Source organism: Aspergillus pseudodeflectus, assembly GCF_044049435.1.
Source record: "Aspergillus pseudodeflectus strain CBS 756.74 chromosome Unknown BJX68scaffold_1, whole genome shotgun sequence".
In the NCBI taxonomy this organism is placed as follows: Eukaryota; Fungi; Ascomycota; class Eurotiomycetes; order Eurotiales; family Aspergillaceae; genus Aspergillus; species Aspergillus pseudodeflectus.
The window spans coordinates 143,419-163,303 of record NW_027263777.1 but is presented as its reverse complement, the minus strand read 5'-3'; the positions used below and the strand labels follow the sequence as shown (position 1 = coordinate 163,303).

The window sequence follows — 19,885 nt, the reverse complement described above, 5'->3', positions numbered from 1 at the left end:
TATAAAAGAAATTAGAGCAACTGTGTCCGTTGTTCACGTGTAATCATTATCAGTCTCTGTATCTCAAAACTGCCTCTGTAGATCTAGGTAGGTAGAAGCAGAACGCAGCCAATCTAAAATGCAGAGTGCAATCGCGAGCAAAATCCGACTCTTGACTCTCCGTTGACGAAAATAGATAAGACATCACCTAACACGCCTGATGCTAGAGCCAACAGATGGGGAACAAAAATGGGTCGCAAAAAAAGTGGTTGACATAAATTATAAGGAGGATAGCAGGTCTCAGAAAAAGCTTCTTCGTAACATAATCTTCTTGCATAGTTGAATTTTCGCGCCCTCCGTCTCCGTCTCCGTCTCGCTCTCACTCTCACTCCTTCTCCCACCAAGCAACTCTAAGCCTGCTCGACAGCGGCGGAAGCCTGGAGGTACTGGAAGGCACCGTAGGCGGCGGCACCGCCAATCAGAAGGATTGCATAGAGGCCAATACCGAAGCCGGAGCTGGAGCTGGAGGAGGAGGAATCGCTGGAGGTCTGGGCGTGGACTTTGGGGGCGGGGTCACCGGGCTGCATATATCAGTAAAAGTTGAGAGATGGATGTCAGTGGGAAACGTACCAGACGCTTTAGAGAACCAACGAGAAGACCCTCGAGGATCTCACGGGCCTCGTCACTGTGGCCGACATCCTCAAAGGCCTCTGTGCTGTCCTGGCCACCGACATCAAGTAGAACTTCCTCACCACCGCTACGAAAAATTAGTTATGCGTTCGGCATCGCTGAAGAAAGTAGAGGACTGGTTTAGAGTGAGACGTACGGGTGCTCATCCACGAACGAGGAGCAGTCGTAGACCTTGTCGTGGACAACAAGATAGAGGTCCTTCTTGGTGTTGTGTTCCGCGACCTCCTTGAACGTGAACTCCTTGTCGGCAGACATTGTGGCGAAGATGACCGAGTGTATAAAAGTATGTACCTGTGATTGGAAAGCGATGATCAGTCAACTTGTTACACTGATCGCAGGCCAGGGCACGATAAAGGACATGTGGTCAGGACGATCACAGTCGGCGGAGTAATTTGCTCTACGGGGTACTTTTTTTCGGCGAGCGAAACAAAGCGAAGGGGCATGTGAATAGGGGAAGGAACAGGGAGACAGGGAGACTCACTGGGAGTTTGACGGCGAGATTTGAGCTGAGAGAAGGACAGCGACTGGAGCAGATGTGACAGTGAGAGCGCGAAAGTGGAGGAGGGAAGAGGAGAGAGAGAGGGAGAGAGCGAGATTCAAAAGAGTCGGTTCCTGAACGTGATTCGACCGCTTCTCCGCCTTTTTACATTCTTGCCCTTCACCTGGGCAGTGTCGCTCTCTATCTCTGCCGCGGATTGTATCCGGCCACCCGATGGCAGTCGCAACTCGGTACTCTACTAGCAAATCTACAGAGGCTCTACTCTAGTTATTCAAACTTTCGGCTTGCTATCGCCAGTCCTCCTCCTTCTATCTATCTATCTACTCAACCACCGGAGTCCGACAATTGTTGAGGAGTGGCCTGATAAAAGCGCTGACGAATAGGAATCCTCTATTTTCACCTTAGTCAGGGAACAGAATGCGGATTGTACTTAGAGTCAACAGTCGAATAATTGGTAGAATCACCTTCCTCGATCGAGATAGAAATGTATATACGTAGATCTAGAGGTACCTGTCGCATTGGCAGTGAGATCCAGTATACTCAGTGCCTCAACGTGGGGAGGGACCATGCAAGCACCGCATTTCTTTTCCATTCGAGGGCATCTTTCCACGGAACATCCCCGCACTCCTATCTGACTCCAACTTGCCCAGTGCCCGCCACGGATGTGCGTATTTATCAATTATTATTAATCGCCGTGTCCAGAACAATTCCTCTTGAGATTCAGAGTAAGAAATACCGCCTTAATTCCGACTGGTCTCCAGTGTTGACCCATCGATAACCGTAACCTCGGGGACCGCTACAGTCGGGTAGTGTCTTCGGGATTAATTGCCCGAACTTTACGGAGTACGCTGTCGTAGTTAATCCAATATCTCCACCCACCGGTCAACAACAGAGTCAAAAGAAAATTATCATTAATCTGGGGTTATCATGCTATACTGCACTAAACATATATGTGAAACAGCTAAAGGGGAGATTGACGTCGCCCCCCAAAACAACCCGTGTGCTGAAACCGAGATTGAATGAGTTTCACCCCAACGCCAGTACTTGCTGAAAGAAAGAAGGCGAGACTAATGATCCGAAGGAGAAATTAAAGAATATATGTACATTCAACCAGAAGATGCGACTTCTCGGCTTTCCCACATGCGGCGAATCATCATGTCAGCCTCACTTGGTAAGAATGAGTCTTCCACCTGGTCGTCGTCTACCGCATTAGTGCCGTGTGCAGCTTCATCAGACGTAGACAAAAGACGGTGGGAGGGGTGTGGAGGATCTTCGAGGTCTTGGATGTAAGCCTGGGAAACGGAACTCTGCGCATCGACTTGTCTCCGTCCTATGAGTTGTCTTGAATCAAAGCTTCCGCTCTGGCTGTGGGGCCGGCCGTTTTGTTCCTTTGCACCTCGTTGCAAAAGCACCAAAGCAGGCGCCGACTTGACAGGTTGTCCGAGCCCACTCCGCAATTCTGGGCCCGTCGCCGGCTTAGGGTGCTGAAGGATGGCGTTTAACCGATTGAAGCTATTACCGGTTGGCGATTGAAATCTTCGCACAACCGTCAGCTCTAAAGCGGTCTTTTCGTACGCCTTGCGGATATGTTTCGCTTCGCTCTGATGCAGTGCCCCACCGTTCCTAGTAGATCCGTTGACAAGCGCTCTCGCAGTGTCATATGGTCCTGGTCCGACCCGGGAAGCGCCACTGATAAAAGCCGCATCCATCGCCGACGGAGACACGCTTGTGGACGGGCCATGAGAGTCAGGTGGTGAAGTGTTCAATGCTGCTGTACGCTGTAACCATAGCTTTTGCTGAGTACGAGAATGAGGTTCAGCCCCAGGCTGTCTTGAGGACGGTGATGCTCGTGTCTTCCTTGAAGTCGTGCCCTTGGGTGATGGTGGTGTGTGCGGATGATAATGCGGAAGAAAAGAGGATGGGGTGTTCGGGTCTGAATCGGTGCGAGACGTTGCAATCTTATTGTTTACGATGAATCTCGATACGCCTCCTTCGATAGACGAGGATGTTGCGTTGGTCTGTGATATTGGAGTGCTGGCCTGCGCGACACTTGCTGAGGAGATGGGCCGTCGTAAGCCGTCTTGGCCGGATTTCAAGTTCGTCAGCGAAGCGTTTCTCGACACTGTGTCCACCGGCGCAGGCATGGCGGTGGCAGATATCGATGACATCGCGGGGAGTGCCTTGGCCGAATGCGACGGCCTTAAAAGACGTGCTGCTATGTCTCCCGGGTCAGGTTGGCGCGTAAAATCATCTGCTTGATGTTCTTCCGTATCGGAAATTTGTTGCTGTGGCTGCTGTTCGTTTTCGTGGGCGTCAGCGTTGGCGTCCGCTTCCTCCTCCTGCTCTTCTTCCGACTGATCGTCGTGGAAGCTCCTACTCGTGGGTTCTGGAAGGCTAGTAGCTCGTGGAAACTGAGGATAAGCGCGCTTCACAAATGTTAGCGGATCAATAAGCACTACCGGACTGTCGCTGTCGTCTCTAGACTGTGCAACTGAACTCCGTCTGGTACTCTCAGGGGACTGTGTCGTATCCTCCCACTCGCCCTCGTCTGTTGAATCCGCAAGTTCAAACCCGACCGTCTTCTTCTTTCCGGAGCTTGTAGCTGGACGATCGGTCACCAAGGCTTTCTTTGGCAATACCCCCGAGTTGTTCCGTCGCAAGGCGGGGCTTGAGTAATTCTTCTTCATAGAAGCTGCTGTATGATGGGAGGTCTCGTCAACCGCTCCATCCCAGCGAACGTGTGGGCGGGGCGGGCTTGCAGCGGGTGTTACGGGAGCGGACTTCTTGCGTTGATGGAACCGTGCACTCGGCTCGATTTGACCAGTCGAAAGATGGCGTTGTAGCTTGTTTAGTTTATTGCCGAGGGATGGATTCCGGCCGTGACTGCGATGACCACCACCGACAACGTGGGCTCGATGAGGTCGATGCGCAGGGGCCTTATGAGTGGTATGAGAGGTGTGAGAATGAGAGAGCTCGCCCTGCGTTGAGGAAGAGGTGGACCGCGTGACGACGGCGTGAGAGGAGACAGCACGGCGGCCCAGGCCCGGGCGCTTAACAGGGGAGGAATTCGAAGAGGAGGTCGGCATGGCGCCAGCAGCGTCAGGACCAAATCGGGCGACGAGCAGCTACCAGCAGCGGATCAGTGTCAGTGATTGGAGATTGACGGCTACAGTCAATGCTTCACCACAGTATTGACGCCCAGTGTCACAACAGGACTCAAAGGATTAAGAAATAACTGAAAGAAAAGCAAATATCAATGATGACGAAGTAGCGTCGAGCCTGGTGCTTGACAAGCGCGGGGCGAGGCAATTGGTGGAATATGACGAGCGACCAGCAGGGGTGGTGGATTGGAAGGGGAAGAGGAGCGGGGAGATAGAGCAAAAGAAGTACGCTGAGAAGAGAGCCCAGATAATCTCGTCAAGACCCGAAGACTATCCGCCGCCACCGGAGAGAGGCGTGAAGAGTGGAGAGGGGACACAGGTCTGTGTTGAGGCGTAAGGACGATGGTGAAGGAGAAGCTGGAATTATAGATTACGCGTTACGCCGCCGTTTCCATCCAGCTTTCCTCTGTCCTCTCGACGCAACAGTCGAGGCCCAGACCACTCTCTCAGTCCGACTCGGAGTCTCCAAATGGCCCGCTTCCGCCACGGCAGACCACCACAACTGAATACAACAAGGTTTCGTTATTAATGCTTACTGTTAGGAAAGAATGTACAACCAATTCGCAACCAGGAAGCAACCAATTCGTCTGGTATCATAATGTAACATGGAAAATAGCTCAAGCCCCTACGAAAACACCAAGAAAACATCAGAAAGAGCCCATTACAGCTCAATCAAACTCTCCTCAACAACAGGTCGGGACGGTGCTGGCGGCTGATACTGCGCGGGCCCGGGTGCGCTGATAGGAGAGACGTCGTCGCCGTAAGGTACTTGATAGCCAATGTTTCCTTGAGGATATCCTTGATAGCCCCCGCCTTGCGTGGGCTGTTGTTGCTGTTGCTGTTGTTGCTGTTGCTGTTGCTGTTGTTGTTGTTGCTGTTGCTGCTGCTGCTGCTGCTGCGGAAGATAATATGACTGGCTCGATGGCTCTGCTGGTAGGGTTTGATGCTGGGGTTGGGGAGCCGACTGGCCGCCAAACTGCTGTGGCGACTGCGCATACACTGACGAAGGTCCATAGTCGACAGGCGGTGTCTGCTCTGCTGAGTTAGATGGGAAACCTGCAGCTTGATAGTATGAATCGCGTCTCGTTACTGGCGACTGTTGATAAGGTGATTCACCTTCCCCGTGTCTTGGTTGCTGAAACTGCGCCTTTTCGGATTCTTGATATGTTGGGGAAGTATAGAACTGTGACGGCGCTCCCGAGCCAGGATAAGCAGCGGGATTTTGATACGTGTTGCTTGTGTTTGTTTGGGGCGATGTGATCGGTTGGTTGCCCTGGTTCCACTGTAGGCTGGGGGTCACAGTCTGTGGAGTGTGCGGATGCATTGCAGGACTTGTCGTACTGCTTTCTCGTTCCGGCTGGGGTTGGGAATAAGGTGTATGATTAGGCCCCGGCTGGTCCGTGCCAGCATTTCCGTAGTAAAAATTCTCGGCGCCCGGCTTCCCGCTGACTGTATTCGAGGGCATTGATGGATATACATTTGGGTATGAAGCTCCTCCGGGTACTGATCCGTATCCTAAGGTGTGCTGAGAATAAGCGCTGGACAGCCGTTCTTCAAGCATGCGGTCATAATACCGCACCACTGTAGACAGCTTAGCATGCAGATCAAGGAGAGTATCTAGGCTAGTTAGCTGAGGCGTTACTATCAAAATTGCAGATTCTTCTTACCATGTTTACTCATAGTTTCACCATAGCTGCGGGCCAATTTGGGTCGAAGCGCTCCAATACTCTCGTACAATTCCTGGATTTGAGGCTCGCGAAGAATGGTCCCTGGTGGTTGGTGTTGAAGACGGTCGACCAGTGTAGAGAAGAGGTGGATGTTCTCTACCTCGACAGGGCTAAGCTCGTACGGATTCTTGGGCAAGGATGTCGCAACTGGGGTTTCACTGGAAGACAAATTGGGCGCGGAGTTCTTGAGTGCAGCCGCATGATTTTGCTTGTGTTGTTCCATGTCACGAAGCGATGCCTCAATCGCGGCTTTTAAATCCGCATCCTCTTCTTCGTTAGTACTGGGTTGCGCCGCCGGTTTTGTAGGCCCTTGAGCAGGCTTAGGTTGTGGAACATAACCGCTCGAAGATTTATTCTGAGCCTCCTCTAGACTCATCTGCAAGGCTCGGCGCAAATCTTCATCAAAACCAGTCTCTGCCCTAGCTGTGCGGGGTTCCATCGAGTTCGATTTCGTGATCGAGTTATTCTTGAAGGACGATCGATCGGCTACGGCGCCTTGGGTGAATGGCTTCGAGGTCAACTTGGCGTAGCACCCATCATCGACACGGACAGGCTGTAGAATGCCCAAATGAGGTAGAGGAAGGGTCTTGCTGGAACATTGCGCATCGAAGACGTTTCCGCAATTCCTGCAGTGGTGCTTGCGATTCATAAAGCTGAAGGCGGTACGGCAGCGCATGCAGACGTCGGAGTCTATCCATTCCGGAGGCTGGAGTACCATAAGTTGTTAAGAGGTAGACATGGAATTGGATAAGGGAATTTCGACTCACCGCGTTGCTTTCGAGCATGCTCCCACTAATTGCAGTCTTTGGTGGAAAGTGGAAGCCCTCGTTCTGCAGTTTCCGATACGTTTCGCCCAAGTAGTTCAGATCCATGCGCCCTTGAGCCGCCATAGCCCAGTCTTGTACCAGCTCCAGCATCGTCTCCTTCACATTGGAATTCAGCGGGACTCCTTCCGTTTTAAGGAGCGAAACAAGGTTATCCATAAACTCTCGTGATGCGATTTCCGCCAAAAAATGGGTCCCGCCATTCTTTACACAGGTATCGGTGAGCTAGGCAGATAGCGCTGTTAGATTGAAGTAAATCAAAGAAAGGAATTGATAGAACCAACCTTTAGAGTCGCTATCTGGATGTTGGGGTTCTTGTTTTCCAGCCGCCGCTTTAACGATCTCATGGCATCTTTTGGCTGTACGCTCTTAGAACGAATGAGGTCTGATATCTCTAGGTTTAGAGCAATATCCTCGAGAGACGACGCGGTGGCGCGCTCAACCTGCTCATCGAGCGGTGAGGCCGATGAGAACCAACCCGCCATGACGGATGCGGGGGGGAGATGAAGTAGAGCCGAAGGAGGGGATCAAGCTCAAGAATATGGGTGTGCGGGCGATAAGAAGAGGGCGCACTAAGAGGGACCCCAAGTCGAGTTGAGGGAGAATTGATAGGAGGAGGTCGAAGACAAGATGTAGGTCAGCAAGTAAGATGGGAGAGCTCCAAGGTTGACATCGATCGAGCTTGTCTCTCTTATGATGCGCCCCGAATTAGCCTCATTGGCCCTGATGCCTAAATACTCTGGCGTCATAGGCCCACCGCTTTTTTCTGCCTCCATTATCGTACAGTACAATTACACAAATACCTAGTACTCCGTACTCCGTAGGTACGTACTAACTACTAGTGATAACCCCAGATGACTGGCATCCATCCCGCAGATGGGCATCAGGATGTTCTGACGACTTGGTCTCTCTAGCATTGCTCTTGCATCCCATCTTCCTTCTTTCCAGCTCCACCCATACGTTCTTTTGCTTTGCATCCTCCGCCTACCTCCATTCACTCTTTGCCGAGGTTTTGCGGGTGCCTGCTTTGTTCTCGCCACGATCACCTCGAGTCCCACCAACCCACCATTTCGGCTTCTCCTCCGCTTTTTCCATTCCGTCCCCCGGACTTCGATGAATCCTCCCTTCTAGTCCTTGCGCCATGGCCCCAGATGCAGCGACTCTCCCGTCGCCGCCTACGTTCGCGCCAGGGGCTGCTTTCAGCCGTCGCAACACAGGTGGCCTGGGCCCGGACGAGAGGCAAATCGAAGGGGCCGGGGGGCATCAGAACGGATCCTCGCCGCGCTTCCCCAATATAAAAGACCTCCAAGACGAGGCAGCGGCCTTGAATGTGAATGAAAGTACTCCGGTAAGTAGCTCATCCTCAGTAATTTTTCCGTGGTCTAACCGCTCTGCTAACCTGATTCGCATAGCTCACGGATCTGTTGAATACCGCGCAAGACGCCATTGCTAAGTTCAGAGGGTTCGCGGAATACAATCAATTAGATAAGGCATACGTGCAGTATGTTCGCGCTTCCGAGATCACTATAAACCTCATTCCGCACCATCCCAACTATCGGACCGCTGCCATTCAATTTCCTGGCTGGCATAAGCAATTTCAAGACCTCATGATGGCAAGTCATTAATAACATGAAATTTTTGGGTTCAAGTCGCGTAACTCTTGGAGAAGTGGCTAACTTTTTGAGTCTTTAGGCTGTCCAAACCAAGCAGGCAACCGCGGCCTCAATCAAGGAGCAAATTTTGGAGAACAATCTAAGGAGCAATGTGCAGCCAACCGGTCAATTCTCAGTTAACAGTCGAAGTTCTGCATCACAAATACTTCCTGCAGGAACATATCCACCCACAGACCAGCGGGGACGTCCAAGTGAGCTAGGGAACTCATCAATGCGGATGCCTAGCCCTTCTCAGTTTCAAGCGTTCGACCCGCAAGCGCAACCTAAGAGGTACTCAGCACCTCCCAGTTCGCCGGATGCGCTTGCTCAACGACTCGCCAGATTGAAGACGACATCTCCCTCCAAAGATGGTGGTGAGGGCTTTGCTGAAAACCAATCGCCTCGGCCGTCATCCTATATATCTCACGGCCCAACAAATGGATCGACTTTGAGCTCTCCTGTCAGGAGGCCTCTAGGGCCTCGAAGCATGGGAACCACGCAAAGCGGGCCCTCTTTACCCCCAAAAATACCCCTCAATACCTCACTACCGCGTGCACCAGACCCAGCTTATAGTCCGATATGGACGGTGCCTTCACAACCTCCATTCAACCCACCGAAAACCTCGACAGAGAGTTCCCGGCCCATAAATGCACGATACTCTCAGTTTGCAAACTCTCCTCGCGGCAGCCCAGGGCCCTCCGGAGTCGATGACAACCCCTATCGATCTCAGACTCCAAATGGCCTTCATTCGATCAAGGGACCTGTTAGTAGCATGGCTGAACTACCGCATCGATCTACAATAACAACTCAGGAGCTTATGGACTACCTCAGACGATTTAACATTTTGCTGATCGATGTGCGCTCTCGAGAGGACTTTGACACCGGCCATATTTATGCAAAATCAATCATATGTATAGAACCTGTGGCGCTGAAGGAGAATGTCTCGGCAGAGGAACTTGAGGAGCGTCTGGTGGTATCACCCGAATTCGAACAATCTTTGTTTGAGAGGCGCAACGAGTTTGACATGGTGGTTTATTACGACCAAAGTACAAGCTCAAACAGCTATCTTGCGGGCCCTCCCATCGGAACCACTGCGCCTCACCTCAGAGCGCTGTATGACACTCTCTACGAATTCAATGCTTACAAGCCGCTGAAAGATGGACGCCCACCTGCACTTCTCCTGGGTGGCTTGGACGCCTGGATTGACCTCATGGGACAGCAGTCTCTGGGCACCTCCTCTACAGCAGCCGTAATGGCCTCAATCCAGGCAAAGCGTCCTGTCGCCAGACCTGGGAGGCCTCTTGGGAGAGTACCTACCACTGCTAGCGCCAATTCTAGCTTGGAGGTCAGAAAGCGCAGACTTCGCAAGCTTGAACAGCTAAACCCCGAAGAGCTCATCGAATGGTTGGAAAAGTCCAAAACGGAAGAAATCGACACAAGTACCTATCTAGGAGAAGAGACTCTCGCAGAGGAACCTGAGGAGGAGCAAGAAGCCGAAACCCCCGTCTCACCGTTTGTTCGCTCCTACGACGATTTCTTGCGCCGGTTCCCCGAACCACATGCTATCCAACAGTCGATGGTAACGCCTCAGGTGCAACCACTGGCGGCCCCCACTCACGCTGCTCCTATGCCTGTTGCTCCATCGAGGCCACCACCTGCTGTCCCACGGCCCAGTTATAGTGGCGTGTCTGATGGTCGGCAACTACAGCCCCCATTGCAAAGGCAGAATTCAGCAACAAAGACGGCACTCTATACTTCAAATTCCATTCTAAATCGTCTCAAGCTTCCTCGGACTGGATTGGCAAATTTTGGCGTTACATGCTACCTGAATTCAACAGTTCAGTGTCTAAGTGCCACGGTGGAGATGAGCAAGTTCTTCATCGATGACCGGTTTAGATTTTGTGTACAGAAGAATTGGAAGGGATCCCAGGGAGTCATGCCTGGGCTATTCTCGAATCTTATAAGATCTCTGTGGAAGAATGATGTGCAGGTGATCATGCCGACGTCGTTCCGAAACTTTTGCGGGCGCCTAAATCAGGAGTGGGGTATCGATCGACAACAGGATGCGAAGGAGTTCTTTGATTTTGTGGTTGATTGCCTCCATGAAGATCTCAATGGCAATTGGCAGCGGAATCCGCTTCGGCCTTTGACGTTTGAAGAGGAGATTCGGCGGGAGAGGATGCCGATGGCCAATGTATCCCAAATAGAATGGGACCGTTACTGCCACCGGGAAAAGTCATTTATATCCTCCCTCTTTGCTGGTCAGCATGCGAGCCGGCTCCGCTGTACGACCTGCAAGCGGACTTCAACCACTTATGAAGCCTTCTACAGCATCAGCGTCGAAATTCCGCCGTCGGGGAAGGGGGACATCTACCAGTGCCTTCGCAGTTACTGCCAGGAAGAATTGTTGAGCGGGGACGAGGTCTGGAAGTGCCCATACTGCAAGTGTGAACGCGTGGCGACCAAGCAAATCATCATTACTCGCGCCCCTCAAATTTTGGTCGTCCACTTCAAGCGATTTTCCGCATCGAAAACCCAGAGTGCCCGTAAAATCCATACGCCCATCGACTTCCCACTCCACGGCCTGCGCATGGACGATTTTGTGTTCTCGCAACCCCGATCGCAGCCAGACCCCGGTGATGCTGCCAACCCAGCATTGCAGGATACAACCTCTCCCACAGACCCGCCGTTTACCTATGATGCATACGGAGTTTTGCGTCATATAGGGGCGTCCATGGGCAGCGGGCATTATATTTCCCTTGTCCGCGATGCATCTCGCCAGTGTTGGCGCAAATTCGACGACGACAAGGTAACCGACTTCATGCCACGCGATTTGTCGCTCAAGAATCGGCTGCAGAATGAGCAAGCGTATATTGTATTCTATGAGCGCGTGCCAGCGAAATAGTTGCATCTACCCAAATGTATAGCCTGTCCACTACAACGAAACGATATCAACGCGCTCACGTTATGTTAACGACATGATGCCGATGCTCCCGTCTATTCCCCAATTGTTATCCTTTTTGTATTCTCTGTGTTTATTCTCATGTATCATGCATAGTGGCCATAGCAGAGCGTTTTTGACATTCCGCTTCGTTCATGTGATCCCGTATATAGACATTCTCATCTTTCCACTTTGGTTTCTATATTTTCTATTGTGGGAACCGGACGGTGAACCTTACGCAATTATGATAGAATGATGTGGCTACCTTATTAGATTTTACTGAGGTTGCATTTCACTAACTCTGTCCCTGTATCAATATATCTTGCGTCAGATCATCTTCTATGAACACACGGGGATGCGGTTTACTACGTAGGTACATGGGTATGCAAGTTGTTGTTCCTAACTAGGACTAGCCTGTCGGTACCCGGAAGTATTCATGAGCTTCAAGTCTGTTCAAGTCCGGCTGGTCTACGAGATAAATTGCCTCCCTGGTAGAGACGATCGTGAAGCCGCTGAAAAGTTACAATGGATTACAGTGCTTGGTATACTATACAACTACAGAGTCTGCACTCAGTGCTAGGTTCACCTATAAGGGACTTTAAGCATCTGCCATCGTCCATGACAGCCATGACGCGCAGGGATGCACCCCGCAGCGGACACTTTTTAAGCCTCAGCCAAAACCCCACTCCGAACCACAAACGTTCATGCCGACCTTCTCCGGAGTACGCGCGGACTCGGTCTACAACTCCTATTCCAACCATTGAAACAAACATGTCATCACAGAGGGTGAGTATACTACCTACCTCGTATATCCGTTACCCGCAAGTGCGCTCTAACAGTGGCTCTCCAGATTGCATTCAAAGTGCATGGCACGGTCCAAGGTAAGTTGCGCTCGGATTATACCTCTTATTTGATGCATTGTTTGTTTGTCACTGTTTACTAAGACAATCCTGCAGGAGTTGGCTTCCGGTAAGCACTTATCTTCGACATTATCTGGTGGATGGAGTGATTTAGCCGTTGATTAATTATCCCCTGGCATCATAGTGACTTTACCCAGAAACGGGCCGTCGAATATGGTCTCAAGGGCTGGGTCAAGAATACAAACTGCGGACGGGTTAGTATAGTGCCGCTTCCTTCAGCTTACTCAGGTCTGATAAAACGAGGAGCACTATGTCTTTGACATCGTATGATTTTGAACACAAGTGCTGACTAGAAGCAGGTCGAGGGAGAGGCACAAGGCCCCGAGGAGACGCTACAGAAGTTCCTGAAGGATGTCGACAAAGGCCCTCGATCCGCGCGTGTCGTCAAATTGGAGAAGAAAATCCTGGACGTGAGGGACGACGACGATGGCCACTTTGGCGTTAGGAGAACATCCGAATCGCTGTTTGAATCCTCTTAGGGCGGGAAATGTCACCCAGATGGTCAACGGCCATTGTTCGCTACAACAGTTGTACTCTCCCCGCGATCAACCATGACGGGCCTATAACCTGTACGCTGCACTTTATTTGTTTATTAGGAGTCTCAGCCGCGTTTTGGAATCGAACCAATCTCACAAACTTTAGAAAATCTTTGCAATCTAAAATTGTTCCTGGCTTCAAGACAATAATAATAGAAATTCCTGTGACGTCAAAACCCAGATAGGCTATCCAAACCCCGACTCATTTTCGGCTTCCCGTGAGTCAGCGCGCAGACGCCGTCCCGACTTTGTCCGTGGTCACATGGAGAACCAGGGGGCCAAAAATACTCTTCATTTCGTATTGCTCTGACAGTCACGAATCATACCTCACTTTCACCACAGCTCTCAGCGAGGCATAAAATCACTGGGGAGGAGGTTCAACCTGATTCTGCTTCTACTATTGTTAAACTACCCTACAACAGTGAGATAGTTTGAAACTCGAACAACCTTCACCCGCCAATCGAGCCCTGATCGAAGTATACGCCCTGGTACTGTCCGGTAACTAGACTGCGATCCAAAAATGCATAGGGTTGCCCTTGTGGTTCCTCAGGAACAAATCGGCGTCCCCTACAGTGCATTTTCAGGCTCTCAGCCACAGCGAGCTATGGGCGTTAGCACGTCACGCCCTGGCTGGAGCCTTTGAGATGCGAGATTTCGTGTTCGGTGAATGAAAACTTTTTCTTTTCACTGTCCATTCGGGCCGTATACCTGGTTCCGGTTATCTGGGCCCCGACTTTTGCCATGGGTAATTGTCATCGAGAAGGATTATAGGCCTTTGTGCCTTGGTTTGGGTTTTGATTTGGGAGAGGTATAAATAATCAGGGCGCCTGGATGAGATTCTAAAGGCTCTGTCCTTAGACAAGAGCCATTACAGCAGAACATTGAATACTATTTCTACTTCTACCTTGAACTTGACACCAACAACATCAATCAATTATCAGTACAACACTACGATCCAACACCATGAACTCAATATCAACTGCGACACCCATTAGGGTGGCTGCCACACTACCGAAGCACTACGTCCAGTTCACGGTACGGACCTACACGAGGGGCATCGCTACTGCTGGACTCCGATGCAGCGGCTCGTACTTCAGCAATAACTACACACACCAGCCGGCCACAAAGCGGTTGATTCACTCGACGCCCAAATCACAGATCAAGGAATACTTCCCTCCTCCCGATGCGCCCAAGATCAAGGAGGTCAAATCGGCATGGGTCCATCCAGTGTACGTCGAAACCTCACTCCCGCAGTGGAGGAGACACAAGCGCTAACTGCACAACAGTTATACAGAAGAACAAATGCTCTCCGTCAAAGTCGGCCATCGCGACGCCAAGGACTGGTCCGACTGGGTGGCGCTCGGGGCTGTCCGTGTCTTGCGTTGGGGCATGGACTTGGCCACCGGATACAAGCACCCCAAGCCGGGGCAGGAGAAGAATCCCAGGTACCAGATGACGGAGAAGATGTGGCTGAACAGATTCGTCTTCTTGGAGAGTGTTGCTGGCGTTCCCGGGATGGTGGGTGGCACGCTCCGCCACCTGAGGAGTTTGAGGCGTATGAAGCGGGATAACGGATGGTATGTCACGTCTTTTCTCGAGCCAACTGAGTAATGCTAACATGATTACCAGGATTGAAACGTTGTTGGAAGAGGCGTGGAATGAGAGGATGCACCTTTTGACCTTCGTAAGCGCTATCCTATCACCGTTGTGGTTTTATAAACTAAACATTGTGTAGCTCAAACTTGCCGAACCAGGATGGTTCATGCGCCTGATGGTATTGGGAGCGCAGGGAGTGTTCTACAACGGATTCTTCCTTTCCTACCTCGTCTCGCCGCGTACTTGCCACCGTTTTGTGGGCTATCTTGAAGAAGAAGCGGTGCTCACTTACACGCGAGCCATTGCGGATCTTGAACAGGGGAAACTCCCCAAATGGACAAGTGAGGAGGCCCCGGAGATCGCCATTCAATACTGGAAGATGCCCGAGGGCCACCAGACCATCAAGGATCTCCTGCTATATGTCCGGGCAGATGAAGCCAAGCACCGCGAGGTTAACCACACCCTTGCAAACCTGAACCAAGTTGCGGACCCCAACCCGTTCGCTGTCCAGTACAAGGATCCCGCCAAGCCGTATCCAGGCAAAGGGCTGGCGACTCTGAAAACTAAGGGTTGGGAAAGAGAGGACGTGATCTGAATTGACACGATAAAGTCTATGGGAACAAATGGGCAAGTTGCATTGATGTCAAAAACGGCGTACTTGGGTTGAGATTAGAGCATTGCATAGCGATTATCCCCTCTCTTATGTTTAAACCTGCTTTCGAGGCAGCAATAATAATTGTTCTTTTCAGATTGGTTGAGAAGTGGAACAAGGAAGACGGTTGTATGTTGTTATGCAGGACTGAAAGGTGGACCTTGGCGCGAATTCCGCCCCTGATCTAAACTCGCAAATGAACACGCTCCCAAAAGAAATCAATCTACCTCTCCTCTATCTATCTACTTTCCCTCGACAAAGAACAGAGGCCATACCATGCTGGCGCTAAGATGACACTCTCACTCCTCTCCTGGTTCCGGCGGCTTTACTCGCTCGATACTCTGGACACACGCTTCACCGTCCCCGCCAACACTCCTGTCAAGGTCGCTGCTGAGGACACACGATCTGGGTCCGCGAAGGACGCCCGCTCCAATGCTGTCGCCAACAATGCGTCTCCTTCGAAATGGGGCACGCCCGAGTTCTTCTTCTACTACATCATCTTCCTAATCGCCGTTCCGTTGATGTTCAAGACTGTGGTTGATGTGTCACAAGGTGCGTCTGTACACTCCGAGCTGGAAAGCTGAATCAAGCTGAGACGGATTGCTAGAATCGCATCCCACTTATTCGACCTACTCTCATTTATTATCGCCTGGGTGGATACTAGGCCGTAAAGTCGTGAGTGTGGCCCAGATTTTCCTGGAAATCGCCCAGTGATGCCGCTAACACGGTTTGCCCCAGGACAACTCCGACGCGCAGTACTCGAGTTTCCGCGACAATATCCCCTACCTCTTGATCCTCTTACCCGTGCACCCGTTCCTCCGTCGCGTCTACGAGTACTATACTCGTTCCACGAACACCACGAATAATGGCACGTCTGTCGCCGCAGGGGGAGATGCCCGCCTTGCCAATCGCACAAGCTTCGATTTCTACTTCGCCCTGATTTTCATCACAGCTCTGCATGGCGTCTCTGCTACCAAGGTGCTGGCTATATTGTTCGCGAACTATAAGATTGCCAAAACTTTACCCCGGAAGTATATTCCCACGGCTACATGGGCATTCAACATTGCAACGCTGTTTGCCAACGAGCTCTGCGGTGGGTACCCGTTGGCGCGGGTGGTTGCGTTCTGGACATCTGCCGCGGACGACTCTGCTTTGCTTCATTGGACTCGTAATATCGACAGCTTCGGGGGTCTGATGCCGCGGTGGGAGATTCTATTCAATATCACCACGCTGCGACTGATTAGTTTCAATATGGACTACTACTGGAGTCTGGACTACCCTTCTGCAAGCCCGATTGAAGTAAGTCTTCACCCCTTTGGGTATAGGATCCTTCTAATGGCCATAAGAAGAAACAACTCGATCCAGCAGCGCTTTCGGAACGTGACCGGGTCAAGATCCCGGCTGACCAGTCCGCTTTTAACGGCCGAAACTACCTCGCATACGCTCTCTACTCCCCTCTATACCTGACGGGCCCCATTGTGACTTTCAACGACTACGTCTCCCAGCAGAGATACGCGCCGCAGTCCCTGACGAAGACCCGCACCATTCTTTACGGAACTCGTTTCTTCCTCACCCTGCTCTCCATGGAATTAATCCTCCACTTCATCTACGCCGTCGCAATCTCCAAAGCATCACCAAACTGGTCCCTCTACACCCCGGGCCAACTCAGCATGCTCGCCTTCTTCAATCTCCACATCATCTGGCTCAAACTCCTCATTCCCTGGCGATTCTTCCGCCTCTGGGCTCTCCTCGACGGCATCGACCCGCCAGAAAACATGGTCCGCTGCGTCTCGAATAACTACTCCGCTTTTGCCTTTTGGCGCGGCTGGCACCGCTCCTTGAACCGCTGGGTTGTGCGCTATCTATATGTCCCTCTAGGTGGTGGCAGCAACCGGCCCAAAACCAATGGCAGCGGCACGGGCAGCAAAGCCCCTTCATCCCCTCTCTATGGCAAGGCCCGCCAGATCTTCAACTTCCTCGTCGTCTTCACCTTTATTGCGCTCTGGCATGATATCAATCTCCGTCTTCTGATGTGGGGATGGCTTATCACCCTCTTTGTCTTGCCAGAGGTCATCGGGACTTTACTCTTCCCGCCTAGCCGGTGGCGCTCGCAACCAAATATGTACCGCGTTATCTGCGGTGTGGGAGCTGTAGGGAATATTATAATGATGATGGTTGCCAACCTAGTCGGGTTTGCCCTCGGTGTTGACGGGATCAAGAGTCTTCTCTCGGAGTTGCTGGGGAGCTATGCTGGGCTGGTGTACCTTGTCTCGGCTTGCTGTGCCTTGTTCGTGGGAGTGCAAGTGATGTTTGAGATTCGAGAGGAGGAATTACGCGCTGGAATTCGGATGAAGTGTTGATACCGGCTTTCCATGATTGAAAGATGGACATATACATATAAATAATCGCAAATAAGTATTGAATATCATAATCCTGGGTATATTGCTCGTAAATTACTCTGAGGAGTAAATAGTCCTCGGGGATTCGGGATGTTTTGTTTGAAGGCTCCAATAATTCTGCGACCGCCGTCTGGTGCTTTCAGGCCGGCAATGGGTCGCCGCAGTGGGATACACGGGAACCTTGGCAGCCAATTCCCGCGAATCCATGATGGGAAGAAGAGGGTTGATATCAGACGCAGGAACACCTGCCTAAAAGAATGCACCACACCTCGAATCCTCATGCACCTTGTAACACTCAATCCCACATGTCCGCTGATGACAATTCCGACACCGAATTTTCCCCCAGTATCCGCATATACAGCAAAACTTCCGGGCCGACTTTCCTGTTATCGGCGGTCCAGCTCGCGACGCGTTGTATGTGAGTGGCGGTTCGGATAATAAGGCGCGCATGATACGTTCTGAGGGAGCGGTGGGGATGTATGACTTTAGGAGAGGATCGTTATCATGCTGGGACTTTATGAGGCCATTTCCGGGATCTTGAGGGTCGTGTACTTGGTTGTTAGAGGAAGTATTGTCGTCGGCGGACGGTTTTTGGGAGGCAGGGGGAGGAAGGTCTTTCTTCAATCGAGCTGTGGCTGGGTCCGGCCGCGGCGTTGTAGCTGGCGTTGAACTTCGCCGTGACGAAGATGGTTTCGTAATCTTGTTCAGAGGTAGCCGCTGCGCGGCCGTTGACGCTGTTGTTGATGAAGCAGCCTGAGCTAACGCGGCCTCTTCGTCGTCCAAATAGTTCCTAAAAGTCTTCTGCGATTGAAGAATTCGTCGCACGTTTGAGGTCGTCTTTGTTCGCGTCCCTACCACCAAAGCCCGGTTAACACCACTAATCTATAAGAACATCGTAACGAGCTGTCAATGAGTGGCGGACATACCTCGACCAGCGGCATCCTTTAGTTGCCTCGCAGGAACAGAAATGGCGACATCTCGATGATTTTCCCGATCGAGCTCCGCCAAGTGCCTTACGATCGCGTTTGTTTGTCTTGAAGACACATCTGTACGTGCGGGGTCTCGAATGCCACGTTTCCGGCCGAGCGAAGGCGCGATTGCGGCTTTGGCTGGGTCGAAACCTTTGTCGGGGACGTAGGTCCACCCAGGTGTCGCGTGGGACGTGGTACTGTTGGGGACGACTTCGACGTGATACATGGTTTATCGAGTCGGTTTTGATGAGTTAGGTACAGAGGCGTTCAGGAGGTTGAGAAGATTATGAGGGCATGGTTTCGGCGGAGAGTTGAAGCTATCTGAAAAGCGATAAGGTTCGGATCCAAAAGTTGTTTGATTGACAACTGGGGAAATGTTTGATATGTTTGCATTAGACTCTAGAGAGGTCGGATTATATAAGCTGGTACATCTAAACTGCTGCATAGTTCTATTGATACTTGTGGCCTTGAATAGATTATTAGACTATGATAAGATGTTTGTTCTTGAGCATATATAGTATAAAAGACCACAAAGGCTTAGATGATCTGGTCAGTGGTGCATTTGAGAAAAGTTACTCTTGAAACAAGCCAATAATCTTGGAAGCGACACGCACGACAGTGATGACGATTCATTATGAAAAAGACCTTGCTCCAATGAACATAGAAAGAAGAACGTAGATACAATTTGTACAGGGTACAGTCGTGGGTACAGGGGCTCATTTCTTCTTCTGCAGTTGATCGACTCGTGTCTCCAGTTCGGATATGTAAGTCTGGAGTTTCTGGGTTGCTGATTGTAAAGCCTAGAGATATCAGATTAGCCAAAGGTAACTTCGCAAAGGCCTCGAAGATGGAGAGCAGCCTGAGAAGAAGTAATGCATACGTAGATATCCTCAGCGAGCATATTGTTTGATACCCTGTACTCGCCCAGGATATAGTAGTAAACCACTCCACCTGCAACAAGGGAGCCGGAGAGAAAGCCAAATAAGCTGCGAGTACCATCAGTCAGTGTAAGAACATAGACGGTAGCGCGTGTTGAATTAAAAGGATATGTAATACCCTCCACGGAAAGCTCCAACGGGCTTCTTGGCAGGTAGAGTAGCTCCAGCGTTCTTCAGAAAGGGAGAGCTGGAGAAATGTCGCGTTGCCGCGAGTTTAGGCTGCGTTGTAAGGGAACGCAGCCCAGGAAGGACCCGTCGCATGTTAGCAGACATGATCAAGGTATTTTGGCTGAAAAAGAAAATACAAGTACGGAAGAGGCCGGCCGAAATAATGGAAGTTCGAGGATGGAGCTCGAGAGGAGTGGAGTGACGTTTCGCAACATGGATCGGTTTGGGCGGG

The 19,885-nt window shown here is 51.2% G+C and overlaps 9 protein-coding genes across 9 annotated transcripts; 4 read left to right on the top strand and 5 right to left on the bottom strand.

Moving 5' to 3' along the window:
• Nucleotides 1-6: 6 nt before the first annotated feature.
• Nucleotides 7-1,173, bottom strand: BJX68DRAFT_222245 (cytochrome b5-like heme/steroid binding domain-containing protein). The gene is made up of 4 exons (XM_071037955.1): nucleotides 1,151-1,173; nucleotides 806-1,101; nucleotides 610-736; nucleotides 7-560 (listed from the first exon to the last, which is right to left on the bottom strand). Exons 2-4 carry the CDS (start codon nucleotides 922-924, stop codon nucleotides 390-392), a joined length of 417 nt encoding a protein of 138 aa, XP_070905413.1. The 5' UTR covers nucleotides 925-1,101; nucleotides 1,151-1,173; the 3' UTR covers nucleotides 7-389.
• An 888-nt stretch (nucleotides 1,174-2,061) lies between these two features.
• BJX68DRAFT_2006 (uncharacterized protein) lies at nucleotides 2,062-4,622 on the bottom strand. Its single transcript, XM_071037551.1, has one exon. The coding sequence runs from the start codon at nucleotides 4,252-4,254 to the stop codon at nucleotides 2,275-2,277; it is 1,980 nt and encodes a 659-aa protein (XP_070905412.1). The 5' UTR covers nucleotides 4,255-4,622; the 3' UTR covers nucleotides 2,062-2,274.
• A 1,302-nt stretch (nucleotides 4,623-5,924) lies between these two features.
• vps27 (ESCRT-0 subunit protein VPS27) lies at nucleotides 5,925-7,562 on the bottom strand. The gene is made up of 3 exons (XM_071037954.1): nucleotides 7,165-7,562; nucleotides 6,824-7,105; nucleotides 5,925-6,762 (listed from the first exon to the last, which is right to left on the bottom strand). The coding sequence occupies exons 1-3, from the start codon at nucleotides 7,363-7,365 to the stop codon at nucleotides 5,974-5,976; spliced, it is 1,272 nt and encodes a 423-aa protein (XP_070905411.1). The 5' UTR covers nucleotides 7,366-7,562; the 3' UTR covers nucleotides 5,925-5,973.
• Nucleotides 7,563-7,894: 332 nt separating this feature from the next.
• BJX68DRAFT_222235 (putative ubiquitin C-terminal hydrolase) lies at nucleotides 7,895-11,777 on the top strand. The gene is made up of 3 exons (XM_071037953.1): nucleotides 7,895-8,228; nucleotides 8,293-8,493; nucleotides 8,573-11,777. Exons 1-3 carry the CDS (start codon nucleotides 8,022-8,024, stop codon nucleotides 11,435-11,437), a joined length of 3,273 nt encoding a protein of 1,090 aa, XP_070905410.1. The 5' UTR covers nucleotides 7,895-8,021; the 3' UTR covers nucleotides 11,438-11,777.
• Nucleotides 11,778-12,087: 310 nt separating this feature from the next.
• Nucleotides 12,088-13,039, top strand: BJX68DRAFT_222232 (acylphosphatase). The gene is made up of 5 exons (XM_071037952.1): nucleotides 12,088-12,259; nucleotides 12,324-12,354; nucleotides 12,430-12,442; nucleotides 12,518-12,587; nucleotides 12,693-13,039. Exons 1-5 carry the CDS (start codon nucleotides 12,092-12,094, stop codon nucleotides 12,870-12,872), a joined length of 462 nt encoding a protein of 153 aa, XP_070905409.1. The 5' UTR covers nucleotides 12,088-12,091; the 3' UTR covers nucleotides 12,873-13,039.
• A 202-nt stretch (nucleotides 13,040-13,241) lies between these two features.
• On the top strand, nucleotides 13,242-15,120 carry BJX68DRAFT_273759 (alternative oxidase; the record flags this gene model as incomplete). Its single annotated transcript, XM_071047535.1, has 4 exons — nucleotides 13,242-14,158; nucleotides 14,216-14,506; nucleotides 14,559-14,613; nucleotides 14,665-15,120. The coding sequence occupies exons 1-4, from the start codon at nucleotides 13,893-13,895 to the stop codon at nucleotides 15,118-15,120; spliced, it is 1,068 nt and encodes a 355-aa protein (XP_070905408.1). The 5' UTR covers nucleotides 13,242-13,892.
• Nucleotides 15,030-17,600, top strand: BJX68DRAFT_1844 (putative glycerol:H+ symporter (Gup1)). The gene is made up of 4 exons (XM_071037263.1): nucleotides 15,030-15,729; nucleotides 15,785-15,852; nucleotides 15,916-16,476; nucleotides 16,527-17,600. The coding sequence occupies exons 1-4, from the start codon at nucleotides 15,468-15,470 to the stop codon at nucleotides 17,535-17,537; spliced, it is 1,902 nt and encodes a 633-aa protein (XP_070905407.1). The 5' UTR covers nucleotides 15,030-15,467; the 3' UTR covers nucleotides 17,538-17,600.
• A 1-nt stretch (nucleotide 17,601) lies between these two features.
• BJX68DRAFT_222227 (putative HIT finger domain protein) lies at nucleotides 17,602-18,859 on the bottom strand. Its single transcript, XM_071037951.1, has 2 exons — nucleotides 18,503-18,859; nucleotides 17,602-18,427 (listed from the first exon to the last, which is right to left on the bottom strand). The coding sequence occupies exons 1-2, from the start codon at nucleotides 18,771-18,773 to the stop codon at nucleotides 17,826-17,828; spliced, it is 873 nt and encodes a 290-aa protein (XP_070905406.1). The 5' UTR covers nucleotides 18,774-18,859; the 3' UTR covers nucleotides 17,602-17,825.
• Nucleotides 18,860-18,938: 79 nt separating this feature from the next.
• BJX68DRAFT_222225 (uncharacterized protein) lies at nucleotides 18,939-19,859 on the bottom strand. The gene is made up of 3 exons (XM_071037950.1): nucleotides 19,604-19,859; nucleotides 19,428-19,533; nucleotides 18,939-19,347 (listed from the first exon to the last, which is right to left on the bottom strand). The coding sequence occupies exons 1-3, from the start codon at nucleotides 19,756-19,758 to the stop codon at nucleotides 19,264-19,266; spliced, it is 345 nt and encodes a 114-aa protein (XP_070905405.1). The 5' UTR covers nucleotides 19,759-19,859; the 3' UTR covers nucleotides 18,939-19,263.
• Between the last annotated feature and the right edge of the window lie 26 nt (nucleotides 19,860-19,885).

Excerpts from the sequence above, each read along its gene's own strand:
- BJX68DRAFT_222245 (XM_071037955.1), bottom strand. The coding sequence starts at position 924 with ATGTCTGCCGACAAGGAGTTCACGTTCAAGGAGGTCGCGGAACACAAC. Across the intron at positions 737-805 it reads TCGTTCGTGGATGAGCACCC|CGGTGGTGAGGAAGTTCTAC; the intron begins GTACGTCTCACT and ends AATTTTTCGTAG. Across the intron at positions 561-609 it reads TTGGTTCTCTAAAGCGTCTG|CCCGGTGACCCCGCCCCCAA; the intron begins GTACGTTTCCCA and ends TGATATATGCAG.
- BJX68DRAFT_2006 (XM_071037551.1), bottom strand. The coding sequence starts at position 4,254 with ATGCCGACCTCCTCTTCGAATTCCTCCCCTGTTAAGCGCCCGGGCCTG.
- vps27 (XM_071037954.1), bottom strand. The coding sequence starts at position 7,365 with ATGGCGGGTTGGTTCTCATCGGCCTCACCGCTCGATGAGCAGGTTGAG. Across the intron at positions 7,106-7,164 it reads TCCAGATAGCGACTCTAAAG|CTCACCGATACCTGTGTAAA; the intron begins GTTGGTTCTATC and ends CTATCTGCCTAG. Across the intron at positions 6,763-6,823 it reads GCATGCTCGAAAGCAACGCG|CCTCCGGAATGGATAGACTC; the intron begins GTGAGTCGAAAT and ends ATGGTACTCCAG.
- BJX68DRAFT_222235 (XM_071037953.1), top strand. The coding sequence starts at position 8,022 with ATGGCCCCAGATGCAGCGACTCTCCCGTCGCCGCCTACGTTCGCGCCA. Across the intron at positions 8,229-8,292 it reads ATGTGAATGAAAGTACTCCG|CTCACGGATCTGTTGAATAC; the intron begins GTAAGTAGCTCA and ends TGATTCGCATAG. Across the intron at positions 8,494-8,572 it reads AATTTCAAGACCTCATGATG|GCTGTCCAAACCAAGCAGGC; the intron begins GCAAGTCATTAA and ends TTGAGTCTTTAG.
- BJX68DRAFT_222232 (XM_071037952.1), top strand. The coding sequence starts at position 12,092 with ATGACAGCCATGACGCGCAGGGATGCACCCCGCAGCGGACACTTTTTA. Across the intron at positions 12,260-12,323 it reads CAAACATGTCATCACAGAGG|ATTGCATTCAAAGTGCATGG; the intron begins GTGAGTATACTA and ends GTGGCTCTCCAG. Across the intron at positions 12,588-12,692 it reads AGAATACAAACTGCGGACGG|GTCGAGGGAGAGGCACAAGG; the intron begins GTTAGTATAGTG and ends GACTAGAAGCAG.
- BJX68DRAFT_1844 (XM_071037263.1), top strand. The coding sequence starts at position 15,468 with ATGACACTCTCACTCCTCTCCTGGTTCCGGCGGCTTTACTCGCTCGAT. Across the intron at positions 15,853-15,915 it reads GGATACTAGGCCGTAAAGTC|GACAACTCCGACGCGCAGTA; the intron begins GTGAGTGTGGCC and ends GGTTTGCCCCAG. Across the intron at positions 16,477-16,526 it reads CTTCTGCAAGCCCGATTGAA|AAACAACTCGATCCAGCAGC; the intron begins GTAAGTCTTCAC and ends GGCCATAAGAAG.
- BJX68DRAFT_222227 (XM_071037951.1), bottom strand. The coding sequence starts at position 18,773 with ATGTATCACGTCGAAGTCGTCCCCAACAGTACCACGTCCCACGCGACA. Across the intron at positions 18,428-18,502 it reads AAAGGATGCCGCTGGTCGAG|GGACGCGAACAAAGACGACC; the intron begins GTATGTCCGCCA and ends CTTTGGTGGTAG.
- BJX68DRAFT_222225 (XM_071037950.1), bottom strand. The coding sequence starts at position 19,758 with ATGTCTGCTAACATGCGACGGGTCCTTCCTGGGCTGCGTTCCCTTACA. Across the intron at positions 19,534-19,603 it reads GTTGGAGCTTTCCGTGGAGG|CTTATTTGGCTTTCTCTCCG; the intron begins GTATTACATATC and ends TGGTACTCGCAG. Across the intron at positions 19,348-19,427 it reads TGCTCGCTGAGGATATCTAC|GCTTTACAATCAGCAACCCA; the intron begins GTATGCATTACT and ends TGATATCTCTAG.